General features: G+C 42.4%; 1 protein-coding gene across 3 annotated transcripts in view; it reads right to left on the bottom strand.

Moving 5' to 3' along the window:
* Positions 1-17,201, bottom strand: part of arel1 (apoptosis resistant E3 ubiquitin protein ligase 1) — a 225,227-nt gene that overhangs the window by 200,702 nt on the left and 7,324 nt on the right. Inside the window, exons 7-22 of one of the 3 annotated variants that reach the window (XR_013963123.1) lie at positions 16,580-16,749; positions 16,118-16,237; positions 15,207-15,387; positions 13,428-13,672; positions 12,806-12,883; positions 11,957-12,098; positions 11,735-11,856; positions 10,514-10,589; positions 10,296-10,405; positions 9,341-9,520; positions 8,885-9,010; positions 8,261-8,390; positions 7,950-8,008; positions 7,774-7,863; positions 6,141-6,316; positions 3,895-5,292 (exon numbers count right to left, since the gene is read on the bottom strand). Coding sequence is in view for 2 of the 3 variants with exons in the window: in XM_080750451.1 (XP_080606577.1) it covers positions 5,190-5,292; positions 6,141-6,316; positions 7,774-7,863; positions 7,950-8,008; positions 8,261-8,390; positions 8,885-9,010; positions 9,341-9,520; positions 10,296-10,405; positions 10,514-10,589; positions 11,735-11,856; positions 11,957-12,098; positions 12,806-12,883; positions 13,428-13,672; positions 15,207-15,387; positions 16,118-16,237; positions 16,580-16,749 (2,108 nt within the window). In the remaining variant the exon portion in view is untranslated. Of the gene's footprint in view, positions 1-1,024; positions 5,293-6,140; positions 6,317-7,773; positions 7,864-7,949; positions 8,009-8,260; positions 8,391-8,884; positions 9,011-9,340; positions 9,521-10,295; positions 10,406-10,513; positions 10,590-11,734; positions 11,857-11,956; positions 12,099-12,805; positions 12,884-13,427; positions 13,673-15,206; positions 15,388-16,117; positions 16,238-16,579; positions 16,750-17,201 lie in introns of those variants that run through there. The other 2 variants (XM_080750451.1, XM_080750452.1) reach the window with 2 other exon arrangements.

The raw sequence follows: 17,201 nt of genomic DNA, 5'->3' as shown, positions 1-17,201 counted from the left end.
CAATATTTAGAAAATAGGTCTACAAGCTGACAGTCCTCGTCCCTTATATTCCCATAGGTTATATGGAGATCTCAGTGTTTGTCAGTCCTTGTTCATTTATGCCCATATATGGACATCTCTATATCTACTGTAACAGTCCTTGTCCCTTTATGCCCATATATGGAGATCTCTTAACTGTAAGTCCTTGTCCCTTTTATGCCCATATATGGATATTCCTGATGTCATCAGTATATGAACATATATGGTTTTTCTGATATGCCCATATATGGAGATCTCTTAACTGTAAGCCCTTGTCCCTTTTATGCCCATATATGGATATCCCTGATGTCATCCGTATATGCCCATATATGGGCTTTCTAATATGCCCATATATGGAGATCTCTGTATCTCCATATATGGGTATAAAAGGATACTTCAGGTCTGACATCAGGTTTGTTTATATTGGGTTGCTAGGTTTGACATCACAAACTCTATGGGCCATCTGACCTAGAAATCTATATTTGGGCATAGATGACTCATCGTGACCTCATCACACGTCGACCGCACGTGTGACGTGCGGTCGACCGCACGTGTGACCGACGGACGGCCGGTGGAGGTTTTCATACTAAACTGCGACCTTACGGTCGCAATAAATGTGGAAAAATGACATGTAAAAGTTGCATCAGCTAAAAGTGAGGAAACAAATGTTTATGGATTGTCACTAGGACTGCAATTATTGGCTGTGAATGCTGTGTAAGCACGTCCTTATACCGATATTTGTGGTGCTAGCTTTTATCAAGGGTAAATCAATAGTTATTTATTATAATTATAAGTTCATTAATAATTATTAATTAAGTCATAATTGTCACTTTCCTCCAACTAAGCTCCTGATCACATTAAGCAACAGAAAAAGAGAACATGCAGGTTGTATATATGCAATAAGAATGTGTGGTTGTGCCAAAACCCAGAGGCATACCTGGATTTGTGCCTCTGCAAACAGTTTGAGAACAATGCACTGCTATAAATAAAATTACAAACACTTAAATGAATTTGAACTCAGTCCATTACTTTTTTATTCCCATAAACAACAAAACGTTCTGCAATGCAGAGAATTCCAGACATTCTTCAGCAATGGCAACAGACAGCTTGCCATTTAACAAATAAAAAAACACCCGACCTTTAAAGTCATATGCAGCTATTTAACAATATTTACACTGGTAAAAAATAATTGCAAATCAAACCCAGACGGCTCTAATTGAGAAACCCGTCTCTGCATGAACCACTGTGAGCAGCAGGCCGCTCAGGAAAAGTGAAACACTACCAAAACAGACACTTAAAACATGAGACGGAGGCCACGGAGCTCCAAGTCTATCCAATTCCAACTAATGTCAGCAGTTATCTACTGTTCCCATTAATACATGTATCTGCCATTGATATTTGTGCTTGAAAGACACTTTCCACAAAACATTGTTCCCAATAAGACTTTACACATTCTTTTCTTATGTCCAGTCAACATTGCTCAACCCTAATACCAGTATGCTCCATAAACCAGATTACAAATCCATTTTGGACACTGAAAGAAGTGACCCGACATAAATGCCAATGACAGAAATGGGCTCCTCACCACCTTAACCACTTTCGACCAGGCATTTCTAATTTGGGCATATCAGTGTAGGCGAAGAATTTCACCAATATTGATTTTCACCTTTCACCTAACATGGATGCACCTGAATGGTGGCTCCAATAACTTAATCTCACCTGCAGTGACAAGACAGCAAATGTTATATTGCTGGACTAGAAACATATATTGTGTCCTGTTCAACATGGACACAGTAAAGTTCCTGTGATGAATCTCTTTGTGGCGGCGGCTCCTTTTTTCCTGCAAACTGTGAGAATGTTGTGAGTAAACAAGGACTTGCATTCAGAGTTATCTGTGAGGACTGTCAACATATTAAGCACAGCCTTCCTTGCATAACAATGTGACTTATGGTGCTTTTTAAAATGATATAGGAGGCTTTTCCTGAAATGCTCTATGCACATTGTGACAGGCAGAACAAAACTGTACACGTGGATGAATGAGTTTTTAAGTCTACACTGGTATTTCGGAATGGCTACATAACTGTACAGACATGACATTGTGCTGGGTCAGAATACTGTCATACTAACAAAGATAGTCTTTAAAAATAAATACTTTAACATGAATACAAAGACAAAATAGAATATTCTCCGCTGACATCCTGCATAAAGCATCATCAAGTTGGGAAATGGGTCCCATCCTAATTTACAGTACACTTTAAGACAGAATAAGACATAATAAAGCCATAATAAGAAATGTGTTGGCAATTAGAAATGATATGTTTTATTAGACAGAAACAAAGACAGAATAGCAGAAAGAGCGAATACATTCTGTGGCACCGGCACCTGCGGACCGGCAGTTCGACCATCAGTCGTGCTGCATCGCCCGGCGATAGGACCGGCGGCCGCCGCGCGGAACTGTAGGTACTGTAGGACCGGCATCGCTGGTAACTGCCGTGGCAGCCACCACCGCACGGACCGGCAGTTTACCACGGCGGGACCTGTCAGTCCGTGCGGCGGCCGCCGGTCCTACTGCTAGGACTGCCGGTCGAACTGCCAGTCCTATCGCTGGAGATGCAGTGCGACTGCCGTTCGAACTGTCGGTTGTGCGGCGGCTGCCGGTGCCACATGTGTATTCGCTCTTTCTGCTATTCTGTCTTTGTATCTGCCTAATAAAACATATTAGTTCTAATTACCAACACATTATTTCTTATTATGGCTTTATTATGTTTTATTCTGTCTTAAAGTGTACTATAAATTAGGATGGGACCAGGAAATGACCATGGTGTGCAGAAAGGGCAAGGATGGAGCGTGCACAGACACTTAAGTTACATAATGCAAAAATGACAGGTAAAGCCATGAACGTGTCTGTGAGTGAAAACACTCGTCACAAGCAGACCCTGTGTGGTACTATTATGCTATAAAGTTGACTAGGCCATTCACTCCAGAAACAATCAGAGGCAAAGGGTCTGAATAAGGCAGGTTATTATAAAACAGAACATAAATGCCTACCACTCTGGACAAAACAACACCAGCAGTATGGGTTCAACATAAACTTCTTTAAAGACACAATAAGTTAAAACTCACATAAATAATAGGAAAAAATCACTTGGCTCCTTTTAAAACCCAACCGTCAGTCAAAAAACAAACAAAGAAGAGGAAAAAAAGTTTGTCGTTTTTTAGAAATTAGAATATAAACTCACAGTCCGTCAAGGGTGTAACAGTGAAGAAATCCAAAATTCCCTTCTCTTTTAAATATCAAATCAAAAAAACGTAATGAAAATGTATATATATTATATATACACAATTATGTACAAGTACTGAAATAAAAAGAAAGATATTATATTTACATACGTCAGTCCCTGATCGATTAAGGCCAAAGTGCTGTATGTGTGCAAGCTTGTCCACATTACATGTAGGCCGCTGTTGCACTTGAATATTCCTCAGCTTGCGAAAGAAAAAAAACAAAACAAAAGAAAAAGCTGTTATACACAAACACTCAAGGCCCCTGCCTGCACTCACTGGCGTAGCGGAAAAACCCCTGTGGTGATGGGATGCTACATGGTGAGTCAATGCCCCCCACTCCCCACTCCATCCTGTAGTACAACATTGCACTACGGCAGGGTTCCCCAATTAGTTTTGTCGGGTGAAAAATTAAAATCTTGTATGTCCAAAAAACGTTCGTATTGCATTTATCATTTAAAAAATGATTTAAACTAGTGAAAACAGCCGATCTACAAGCACACAACGCCTCGCGGTGGGAGGCGTTGTGTGTTGTGGATCTGCTGTTTTCACTACTTTTTTGCGACGGCCTTGTATGATTTGCGAAAGAACGTACACATTTGGATACGAGATTTCCACCCGACAACGACGATATACTAGTGTTGTTGCTGCTCTTATACCACCATTATTACTGGGGTTGCTGGGGGCCAGACAGTAGCCCCCCGCGGGCCGCAAATGGCCCGCGGGCCGCCTATTGGGGAACCCTGCACTACGGAGTTCACAGATTATTTGGGCTCACTACTTAAATAGTGATTGATTGTTGATTATGTTTAATTATCAGTATCTCGGTTCATGTAGGGTTGAAGCAGCTGCTTGACAATGTCTATGTGTTTGATGGAGATGCTAGTAATGGCACTGGTGCGCAGAGACCCTCCTCCCTCTAGCGAGATGACAGGCAGGGTTGTTAGCCACCGGACGCAGAGACGACAAAACAGGCCAATAGACAGGACTTGTTATCGAGACCTAAAGCTGGATTTATACTGTGTGTGGCGTCGCGCACCGAATCTCAAGATCTACATTTTTATCGATACCTTAACGTCAGGAAAGTGAGCAGCGAGCAGATTCAGATCTCTACAGATCCAGCTACTAGTTCTTTTTTGGTTTCTTCTTGTTGCAGGTAGTGAATGTGGTAGATTGGTATAAAACAGGTTATGATATGATGGGGGGCTGTCTTGTACATACAGTATGATGTGGATACAACTGTTCTTCCAAAGCAAATAGCTTAGAACAGTAAGCTATTGTGTGAACAGGCTGTGTGATTCACTCATCTGTGTGTGTGTGTGTGTGATGGCAGAGAAGTTGATGGTAGAGGTGTATATTGTGCGCATTAGGGGGAGGTGGAGGGGCCAGCCGAATTGCGCTATGCCAGTGCTTGTACTACTGCCCTTTTGTATTCCAACATATAAAACTACGCCATTTTAGCATCTAGAATAAAACTATCCCAACTAGCCTTTTATTAAGCAATTTCACGCTTTTTTGTTGTTTTTTATTTTGTTTTAAATATATAAAAGCAAGTGTAGTATATACATAGTAGTGTACCTCTGAGCCGGTCCAAAACCTAGTTTATGTGACATCGTGCGACAGGAAAGTCCGACCTACAAGTTCCCAATGCGTTGCATTTCCGATATGTTGTAAGCTTATAGGTCGGCTATTTCCGGTGTGCAACAATGTAGGGGCTTAAGCTTCAAGCTTCAAAAGCCACTTCTGGGACTTTCTGTAATGCCCGCTCACCCTGAAAGTGGATTTAGGGTAGTCTCTCAGGTGCCCAGTGTCCAGACCAGATGCAGATGCCAGGGCACCAGACCAGACCAGACCAGTGTGACGGTATGAGTGGAACCACAGTGTTTCACAACTCAGAGCATGCCAAAGCCCTCACTGCCCTCGCTGATGGCCAGCTTCAGCATCTTGTGCAGTTCTTCATAGGAGTCGTAGGTAGGGAGGCACAGCTGGTTAAAACTACAAAGAAACGGGAAGATAACAGACAATCACTCTGTGAAAAATCTGAAAATGGATTACAATTATTTCAGTTTATAATTATCCATTGTGACTTAAGGGGAACACACACACGGGACGCGGAGGCGGCACGTCAAAACATACGGGCCCGTTATATTCAATGAACTAACCCACACCGGCGGCTTCAGACGCGCGCAGGCGCGGGCGGGTCTGCCGCCTCGCCTGCCGCACCGGCGTTGCCGCACGTGAAAATCTTCTCCCCACCGGGGGAAATGGATGTGCCGTGCGGCAGCGAGCCGCATCCAGTTGGTGTTACCACGCGGCACTTCACGTACCTCAATACTGCGATGCGATGCGACGCTGCGCAGCCGCACGCGTCCGGTGTGTGTCCCCCTTTACAAGTGCAAGATCAGTGTAAAGGGCATGAACACCTAGTTCACGAACGATGGCAAATGGTCCCGTTTTGTGAAAAAAGACTTGCTTGCTATAACAAGTATTACAAGCATCTATCAAAAATAGGTGACAAAAAGTGAAGAAATGAGGAGTGCTTTGGGGTGAAGTGGGTCTGAAGAGATTCGTTTTCAGACAAAGTGTAGTCTATAATGCTTTGCAGTGTTGGGCAGGGTGTTGTGGGAAGGGACAGAGAGACGTCCTACAGTATGTTAGCTGATCTAAAGGTCTGTACGCAGGGGGCGAGGGGTGGTTTCTTTTGCAGTTTAATTTAACCCAAAACGTTATCTTTGTTGTGATGGGGATATCCATACAGTATGCCATTATTACACAGTTGAAAATGCTCCCAAGGTATATAAGTGGTCATGTCAAGGACCTTCCTCCCATGTGTCCCAGCTCACCAGGTGTGTGCGGTAGGCAAGGTGCTGTGTGTGGGGGCGGCGATGATTTGGAAGGAGGGGCAGAGGGTGTTGAAGCCCCCCGGCGGGAGCTGGGAAGAGCCTGTGGTGAACTGCAGCAAACGAGCCAGCTCCTCCTGGGTGAAGCTGGACACCACTGCCCAGAACCACTTCATCACCTGGGGACGACAAGCCAAAACAACACACTTTAAGTCAGTGGTTCTCAACCTTTTCAGGCCGCGACCCCCCCAATAATCATATTTTAACTGGGGACCCTCTCAGGCTGATGAGCACTAAGAGTTGAGGCATTACATTTTGTATAACACGGTTCTATTGTGAAAATAGCAGATCTACATGCTCACAACGCCTCGCGTTTAAGTGTATAGATTATAGAGGGTGATACCCTCTGTAATCTATACACTTAAACTTTATGTTGGTTTGTTTACTGTTGAGTGAGAAAAGCAATGTTGCACATTAACTTAATCATCTGGGGACCTCCGAAAATAATTTGGAGATCCCCTTGGGGGTCCCGACCCACAGGTTGAGAACCACTGCTTTAAGTACTCACACCCATACGAACAGGGATGTACGGTAATCGGTCATCATATCATTATTGGCAATATGGGCCTTAAAAATGCTATACTGGCATTGAAACTGATATAAAGATAATTTTTATGGTAATAATTATGTTTGAATGTGTAACTGAAAAACACTTTTATGAAGGTGAAGGCTGCAGATTGAATCAGTGTTTATGGAGAAGCTTTGAAAAGGGTCAACAAGTTGGAAAAATTAAACACTACATTATAGTTGTTTGAACTAATATGTGCATTGGTAGGCAGTTACAATAAATGATGTAATAAGATTTTATTTTGAAGTCTGCATCTGCACATAGAATCACAGTTAATGTATAACAGGTGTATGTAAAATCCTACTTGTATTGCAATACCCGTATCAGTCAGTTTGACCATGCAATTAATCAATATGCTGTATCCCTAACCCTAAAAAAAAACAGAAAGAAAAAAGATTGTAGTGATACTTTAGCTAAGGATTATATTGAAAAAGGAGGGGACATACAGAACATGTTCTAGACACTGGAGGGCAAACTGGAGCTGAAACTTTGATGTCGTGCATGTTAGTAATTTAGAGTGGAACAAGCTTATTAAACAATATTCTTTAATTATTGCCAGTTGCCACCATGGTCAAATAATCGGTTCAAGAAAATTAAAGGCACATCACAAGTGGTTTTATGATCTCATTTTTCAATGTGCAAACTATATAATTTTATTGAGATATCTAAAGAGTACAGTTGACTCTGTACCTTTTTCTTCGCCCATACTTTCCAGGCAGAAACTTACTCTATGCTGTTGAGCTACGACCATATGATGATATAGTGTGCACCTTGAAAAACAAATGAAAACATCTGTGATATGTCTTCTCGTATTTTCCTAAACTCATTTGACAGTTCACGATAATTAAGCGTTTCTTCATAGGTTTGCCAACCAGGAACTTGGACTTCAATGCCATCAATCAAACTTTCGTTTTGGTTGCGGTTTTCCTACAGTGCTTAGAATGTCACTTATCTTGTTCATTATAATCCTTGATTTGAACCAGGAAATGAAGAGATTTTTTATTTTACCTTCTCTCTGAAGTGCCACGATCCTCCTACAATAACAGCGTGAGCTTTGAAGTCTTGTACATTGATGTCTCCAGTGCCACACATCAACAGCTAGAGACAGAGACAGTGCAGTAATATCCTTGCCATATCGTGAGAGTAAAATGACTTTCACTGCAAACATTAGACATCAAACCTACCTCCAACTCATTTTCATCAAATATGGCTAGAAGGTTTTCCGGCACCAGTTCATTCAAGCCTGCAAATAACCAGGAGGTTAGTCTAGTTGTGTGGCCATTCCAAGACATCTTAACCACCTTCCCTATTGGTGTCTCCATTTTGGACGTCATTATAGGCGCAAATTGTCAAAAAATCGCTAAAAGTTTGCAACGCATTGTGAGCTTGTAGCTAGCATAAAACCATCACGTGACAAAGAATAAAATAGGGCCTAAGTGGTTAAATCAAAGCAAGGGATTACGTTTCACAACAGCAGTACTTGTGGTAACGTTACCTTTAAGGAAGTGTTCCACCTCATCTCTCACCTGGCTAGCCAGTCTGTACTGGGCCAGCAGGTTCAGATAATGCATCTTGTTTTCGTTGGTGACGGGGATCTGGGCTCCTCCTGATATCAACTCCACAACCTAAGGTTAAAGACGGCTTTGGTTACGACCGACATATCATGCACATGGCAATGGAACCATACCAGACAAAGTCTGGTATGGGGGGTTTCTTGAACATAGATATCATAGATGTCATAGATGGTCTACATCAGCGGTTCTCAACCCATGGGTCAGGAGGGACCCGCAGGGGTCACAATATTTATCTGTGGAACCGAATAAAAACTAAATTGAATGCCTCAACTCAGTACAACAATACATTCCAAGTGCCTGTCAGGGTGGGGAGTCCCGAGTTCAAATATGATTACAATTATTTTGGTGGGGGGGTTTTCACGGCCTGAGAAGGTTGAGAACCACTTAACTCTATTTAACATAGATCTATGGTGCATAGATGTGTGGTCTCTTTATCATACACGTCTGGCTTGCCAGATAAGCAATATAATTACACTGATTTGTTTGGTTTGTTAGGCCTATTATCTTTGCTCTTGGGAGGGGTCATTTGTGGGGGATTCCGTCACCTTCTCCAGCTGTCCTGACTTGCTGTACTTCTCCTCAGCAAACACCAGGTCCATTTCACTCACGTCATTGTTTAGGATGAAGCAGACTTTAGTTTTGTAAAACTCCTGGTCGTCCGTCTCAAAGTACTGCGCATGGAAAATGAAATGAAAACATGGGAAAATGACGTTTTCCAAATAAACACGACATTCCATCTTCTCAACAGAACAATAAAAAGATGATTTAGGCGGCTTTAGAGCTCAGCTTTGAAATATTAGTGTGCTTGGATACACAGCAAAACATCTTGGCGAGGTATCCCGTGAAATAAACAATGCCAAGAAACAAATCAGGTTTCTTGGCATTGCGAAGAATGCTATACTGATGATACACACCAGCTGACACCACAAGGTAAACAGTGGAAGAAAGACCCTCATTCCAACCGAGGTCCCATCCGTGGAGAATGCACTGGAATTCTGTACCTTGTAGTTCATCCTGAGGCCAATGATCTGGGCCAAAAATGAACGGGTAAAGCGTGCCCGCACCAGCTGTTTGTAGGACCCACCCAGGGCAGACTCGTAGAGACACTTCCCCACGACACGGCCAGCAAACTCGTACATTTTCAGACGTTGGTGCGCTGGCCGGTCAGCGTTTGGGTGAACCTGGAGAAATGGGAGGTGACATAATCTAGCTCATTAGCCACTTTCAACTTGGCACCCGTATTTGGGCATGCCATTAACCCTGCAAGGCCCGAATTAATTTCTACTGGCCAAAAAAAATTAAAAGAAATCAGATGGTGTTGTAGGAGTCCTAATCACAGGAAAATGGGAATTAAAAAAATTAATAATGTTTTTGTATGGTTTATAGCCATAAATCATAAATCATGCTCTAATTTGCATTTTGGGGATAGTTTTCACAATATTAACATATGCACGTGTTCTAGACATTCTAATGATCACGAAAAAAATATTACAGGCATTTTACTTATGTTTTAGTGAGGAATAGCTTCAGTTAAAAAGTGAGACGTTGTTCGTCCAGACGCTGGAATTTCAACTTCTCTGGGAGGTGTGAATGTCAGTCTCTGTGGGGGGTATTTATATGCAAATATCGTGGCCAATGGCATTGTAATACTAAACAATAGGATTTAATGGTGATGTTAATGTGAAAAAAGAACAGGAAAACTAATTATACGATTAAAAAAAAAATGATTTAAATTTTTTTTGCCAAAAAGCAACGCTGGACCTTGCAGGGTTAAGGGCAAAATGTGTCAAAACATTTGTTCCAATATAGCGCAAGAATAGCTTGTGTTATTTTTAACTTGTGAATTAATCGTTCAACAAAGTATATAGGGCTTAAATGGTTAAACCAATGCTGCAGCACAAGAGGAAAATGACCTTTAATGAAAGATATGACGTAGTGGTTAAATGATTAACTTACCAGACCCTGGTTGTTGTCACTGAAGCGTGTGAACAGCTGGTTAGAGGTGTCAAACAGGGTTTTACAGACCAGTTCGAACCACTCCCTACGAGGACCACCCCAGTCAAGAGCTATGGAGGAACGTCACATCACAGTATTCAACCATTTGGGTGTAGTCCTTCAGTTAATACTGTATAATCCACAAATGGGAACTTGGCTGTGCTGTGATGTTTACTAACCTTCCTCGTCCTGAAACACCACCTCAAAGTTCTTACTCCAATCGGACACAGAGAAGTTCCGGGTAGCCTTCAGGGACTGAGCCGAGAATTTAATTTGATAAGAAAAAGAAAATGGTGAAGGTTTAAACATACAGGAAAAGTAAGGGACAAGTGATGACATTAGGAGGTATGTCATCAATTTCTACTTCAACAGAAGGAACAGCTTCATTGTAATGCTGAATTCACACCGGCAGCAGCATTGCGTGTTCTGAGAAAGCAGCAAGGTTCATTGCTCTATGGCAAGGAGCAACTGCCGGTGTCGCCACTGCAGCAGGTGGCAGAGAGTAGCAAAGTTGAGAAAAGTTCAACTTTTTTACAACTGCAAAGCAGCGAAACAGAGCGTCAGTCAACTAGAAGCATGCTGTGGTCTGAAATAGGTGTAGACTAGGCATACACACTTAACACATATGGTGCCAACCCCGAGTTTCCCGAGTTTGTATTGGTACTAGTGCTGTGCCAACCCCGAGTTTCCCGAGTTTGGGCCGTTTTTGATTTTTTTTTTTTCAAAAAAAATGTTTTCAAAAAATGTTTTTGGACCTCCAGAAATGTATTAGGCATGATCGCGATCGCGAAATTGCATGTTTAACCCCCATACCAACCCATTCTTTCAAACATGGCAGCCATGTTTGTTTACATCTGTAGAAAACATAATGGCTGATAAATCATGAATGCCTGAACGGATTTCCAAGCGGATTTTTTTGTTTGAAAGCTGTGAACAGCATCTACACACGTGGTGCATCATCTAGGCATGGGCGTGCACTTTTTTCACACTTGCACAATTACATGGAAGTCTATGGTAACCATGGCAACGCGAGACATTGAAGAGAAAAAATCATTGCAACATAAGTGTTAACAAACTACTGTATGGAAAATACCAAATATTGATGACAAACTATTAACTAAACAGCTGTAGATGTGAGATTAATCCAGATTGAGCAACTGCATTGGCACCTAAACGGTATAGATTGTTTACAAACAAAGTGCCAGAGACAGGCATAGAGTGTGAGTGTGAGCTCTCCTGCCACCAGGGGCACCTGCTGGCTTGAGCAGCTCGGAGAGTATCACTCATACCTCAGACAAAGCGATTTAGCAGAATTCTGTGGAAATTTGCTTGCCTCTGCTGGTGTGAATTCAGTTTAACCAAGTGGGAAAGTTGTGGGAAAGTTGTAAGAACCGACTTACCGAATCCAGAATGGTGTGGCGTGTGATCTTCAGGCAGGTCTTGGTGCGAGGTCTCTTGGAATGGATGTGCCTGAGTTCACGCTGGAAAAAGTTCACCTTGTCCTGGAAGGTTTCAGAGCCGCCTACGGATGACGTCATCAAAAGAAAGACTTTTATATTCTCCGTTACGGTGAAACAACCTTTACAGTGAGGATAACGGAATTAATTAAAAGTGAAACAAACCAATATTCTTGTGCAGGAATCGGATGAAGGTAGCAGCCATGATGTTCCTGTCTTTGCAGCTGAGCTCCACTGGAGGCTGAATCCCATCATCCACCACAAGGGTCAGGTACTTATGAATGGGGTCAGGACCATGGTAAGTGAACTGAGAAGAGAGCAGGATATGACTTATCAAGCAATAACTATTTAAATCGTTTCCGTCTTCTGTAGCACCTACTCTGTGCATTGCTGCGGTGACTCTCTCTTCAAACTAATCCATTGGCCGTTTGATTTTGCTGATGGATGCCTCCAGTCTGTTTAGCGAGGATTGTGTTTCTCTAGTCTAAAGGAGCCACTACTCTCCTGTCAAAGCTTCCTTAGCATTTCAGACTCTGCTTCACCACCAGCCATAGCTTGCAACATATCAGCTAGCTTTAGCGGTTTTTGGATCCTGCTTGCTTTGTTTTTGGGCTATTTTGATTATGGGTCTGGTGGAGCTTGACGTCATAGAAGAAATCTCAATCTAACTCAGAAGGCATCACAAGCTTGTACTTTGTCCATTTTCTAAAGGCTTTGAACAGGGATTAAGTTGTTCAAAATTGGGGTGTTGTGTTGCTATAGCGTTTGGTTCCAGTGTCGTCCTGTCAGCAGCGCTTGGTCTACCCAGAACTAATATAACGGGTTAGTACCTCCTGAGTAGGGCCCAAATTAGGTTCTGAAAACTTTATGTGAAACTGAGCCGTAGCAGACAGAAACAATTACAGAACCTGTGAAATACATAGCAGGGTATGGCATAGTTCACTTAGTTCTTGCAGTCAAAAAGAGCCACTGGTGATCCAGTCATATGCTTTACAGCAGAGCTGCTCAACTCACCTTGGTCCCTGGACACACTCGAAAGGTGAAAAGGCGCCATGGAATAATTTTCAGGTAGAACTCCTTCACGGATAGTTGCTGTGTGACAGATATGGATTAGTCAGTATGATTATGATATGCTTTAAATTGGACTGAATTCAATGCACAGTAAATGTGTTTTCCGTGCTAACGGATCTCTGACTTTCCTCAAAAACATACAAAGAGGGCCTTCGGGTGACACAGGGGTGAAATAACTGTCCACCACCGCGGAGTCTAGGGACTCGAATCCACTGCGGTGCATCCGGCTTGGCCGAGCGTTTATACGAGCACAATTGGTCGTGTTCGGGGGAGGGAAGCCGTTCAGGGGAGGGAAGGGCGATCTTTGTCACTGCACCAGCGACTCCTACGGGCTGGGGTGGCGCCTGTCAGCAGGGGGTGTTGAACGGGAGGAGTGGGATGGAGGTGCTACATCCTTACTGGCAGGTGAGGCCAGTAAGGTACAATTGCAGTGGCAACACATGTGTGGGGAGGGTTAATTGGCATACCGACTAAATTGGGAGGGGAAAAAAAGGGGTAAAAAAATAATTGGCTCTAAATTTAGAAAAGAAAAATAGGAACGTACAAAGATGCATCTTGCACCTACCTTTGGTGATATGTAGCAATAGACCTTTTTTGGTTTCTTGACCTTCTCCGGCTGTCCCTCCACAGGGGAGTCGTGCTCTTCCTCCTCGTCCCCCATGGAGGGCCTCCTCTGGGGGGCCAGCAGGGCGGAGGCTGGGGGCTGCCAGGAGGAGCTGCTGTAGTTCCCACTGCTGTAGAGGTATGCTTCAAAGTAGATGCTGATGCCAGGAGTGGACACGTTCTTCTCCACAGTGTTCTTCTCATTCTCTGTCAACAGTATTATACAGTATTGAAACACCAACATATTTTGTTGTTGTTATTCTATCTACACAAAGGAGACTCTTTGTGTTTCCATAGGAAACCACTGTTGATCATGTCTTAGGAATAATAAAATAGGTTTCCATGGGATGAGTTATCAATAGAAACGATGAAGGAATCCTTTAAGTGGACATAATTAACTTCAAGCATTGGTTATGAAGCCATGATGCTCTTTTGCTTTGTGTTGCAATCCAGGCAACACAGTGACAACATTGACAGAATTTGAACCACATTAATCATTACCGATAAAGACAGTTATAAAGGATGAAAAATAGTGAACTAGAAGCAGTGCTCTTCCGAGCACAGGTCTCCACCAGGCCATGCGTCCTGGTGGTGCTACTGTATAATAGGCCAATGTAAATAGGCTGGCATATGTTCTTCACCTTAGACCTTTCATGGCAATCGGACACTGCGTGCATGATTTGAGCATTGTGTTCCAAAAATGTGTTTTGCAAAAGTCTACCTGCTGGTGGCGCTATAACAGGCCAACGTGAAAAGGGTAGCATTTGTTCCTTGACATAGTGGGAACATGTGTGACAAATTTCACGGTAATCGAAAGCTGCGTTGATGATTTGAAGCATTTTGTTCAAAAACTGAGCAATCCTGCAAATTTGGAAGCCAATATTAGCCAATTAGGATGGAACATGAAATATCAGACGGATCGGACTTGATCACATGACTATAGAGATACTGTGTACCGATTTGCATGATTTTTGGATAAAATCTCAAGGAATAATAGGGAAAAATGTGTTTTACATAAGTCGGCCTCCTGGTGGCGCTATAAAAGGCTGATGTGAAAAATGCAGGGAAAGGGTTTTTCCTTGGCCTCTAGGCAGTGCGCTTACAAAGTTTGAAACTGATCGATGGAGTTATAGGTAAAACCACAAATCGGCCTGTTATAGCGCCACCATGAGGCTGATTTCAAAAATTTGAAGTGGCATTTCTTCTTCGACCTAGTGGGAACGTGTGTGCGCGATTTCATGATAATTGCACTTTGCGTTTGGGATTTGAGGCATTTTGTTCAAAATGGCTCAATCCTACAAACTTTGGAAGCCAATCTTAGCCAATCAGGATGGAATATGAAAAATCGGACAGATCCGTGTCGATCACATGACTGTCGAGATACTGCCTACCGATTTGTAGGATTTTTGGACAAAATCTGTAAGAGTAGTGCACAAAAATGTGTCTTGCGAACATCGGCCACTAGGTGGCGCTAGAAGAAGCCCATTTGAAAAATTTAGGGCAGAGGTTCTAGATTGGCATCCAGGGAATGTGTGTACTCACTTTGGCAGCGACCGGGCCAACGGCGACTGAGATTAGCTGCTCACAAACTGCGAGGACACACGGACGGACGCACGCACGCACGCACAGACGGACACACGGACGGACGGAGGGGAATACATACTCTCCCCCATGCCTTCGGCTGGTGGAGACAATAATATTGCTGTTGTCTTTAATCAAAACTCAAAAATGGCCTGCTCACCACTGAGAACGATGATGTCAAACTCTCCGTTGCTCAGTGGCTGGTCCTGGTAGGAGATGCGGGCCCTGAAGCAGCCCCTCTTCCTCAGGGTCAGTCTCAGCAGAACCTGACACTGCGGTTTGTTGGAGGAAAGCGACTTGCTGAAGTACTCCTCCACGCCGTCATCATCCACTGTGCCCAGCTGGAAGAAACACGTTTCATTGAGAACTAGGGATGGGATGGGACGATATGAAAATTTCAAATCACGATTATTGTGACAAAAGAAATCATGATTTACGATATTATTGCGATAAAAATGCATTATCCTGGGGCAGAACATTTGCCAAAAAATAGCAGATCGTTGCGACGCGTTGTGAGCTTGTACATCGGCTATTTTTTGGCAAAGACATTTGATAGAGAGTGAAAAAAAAGACTATCAAGTATGTATATTATAAGTACCTTTTACCAATTATAGAAGGTTTAAGTGGTACCGTGTATGCAGCTCGGCAAATAAAAGGACAATTGATCCCTGTGCACGACAGAGGACGATATCACGATAAATTCAGTTTTTATCATGATAAACTATAATATCGTCCCATCCCTATTGAGAACATCAAGGAAAACATTTCGTTGACGGATTTGACTGGTATGGAGGGAGTGGGTGCGTAGCTTGGAACAAAAAAATGATCACCGATTTCCTCTAATATTAAAGTGAATCTATACTTCATGATCCTCCACAGCAATTTTACCGTTCCTAATTATGTGGAGCAGTGTGGAACGACTGCACACACAGGTGCTTGGGGACCAGCTCAGGCAGGAGTAACCTAATAACCTACTTGTATTATAACCGTATTACCTACATATATTATGACCCAATTACCTACTTATGTTATTACCTTATTACCAACATGTATTCATAATAACCTTATTACCTTGTTTTGCTTTGAGTCAGTCTGCCAATGCCACCCCAACTTTCCACTGCACATACTTGTATGAGCATGCAGCGAATACATACATGCATGTTGTTTTGGTGTGGGAGGAATTCTTAAATACTGTAAGAAACAAGCATTCATTCATGCAGCTATGCAACAAAATCTTGTAGATTTATCACAGGCAAATAGTTATGCTAATCACCACTGCCTCCTGTTGGTTTGCTTTCTCTTGAAGAGAAGATAAATATATACTGGTTCATATATTACTGGGAAATGCTTATATTGAAATTGTATGTTGCTTTGGTTGATCTAATTTGGTTTTATGTTTAATTTTAAAAATCATCAAATTGTAATTGTTCTTTTTTCTACTGTGTTGCTAATTTGTGTTTTTACATGTTTCATGTGAATTTTACTCTACTATTTTCAAGTTGAAATAAAGGTCTGGGATGGGAGGTTTCTTACAGAGTGTACATGGACGCTGTAGTTGGCCTCGTCTACCAGAGACATGGAGTTACTGGTGGGGTTTCCATACTCGTCCCTGGGCTCAATCTGCAAGGTGTGCTGCTGGCCATTGGTCAGGACCAGTGTGGAGAAGTGATACGCTATCTTTGTTTTGGATGGAACCACTGTACCTGAGTTGGGTAAAGTCAAATACATTACATCAAATCATATTACATCAAATCAGTTTGAAAATACCATCATAAGCTTTTAATGTGGCTGAAAACTATATGTAAATCAGATAAGAATGACAGAATAGTGATAGAAAATGGCTGCAAAGTGAGCATTTCAAGAAAGCTCAAGCTTAACCATTTTCAACATGGTGTCCCTATTTTTGGCATGTCATTATAGGCAGAAAATGTCAAAGCAGTGTCAACAGTTAATACCCTACAAGCTCACACTATGTCACATCACAACACGTTGAAAGCTTGTTTGATCGTCTATTTTCTCTATTTGTTGCTCAATGAGGTACATGCTGTACAATAGAGCTTAAGTGGTTAACTGATAACATTTTCAAAAAGGGAAATAAAACTTTCCCCAAAGATTCCTCAAGTACTGGGAAAGTCTTGCAACCAATGCCATTCAC

Source organism: Nannobrachium achirus (genome assembly GCF_963921795.1).
Source record: "Nannobrachium achirus genome assembly, chromosome: 20".
Taxonomy (NCBI): Eukaryota; Metazoa; Chordata; class Actinopteri; order Myctophiformes; family Myctophidae; genus Nannobrachium; species Nannobrachium achirus.
This window is presented reverse-complemented; position numbering and strand designations above follow the sequence as displayed.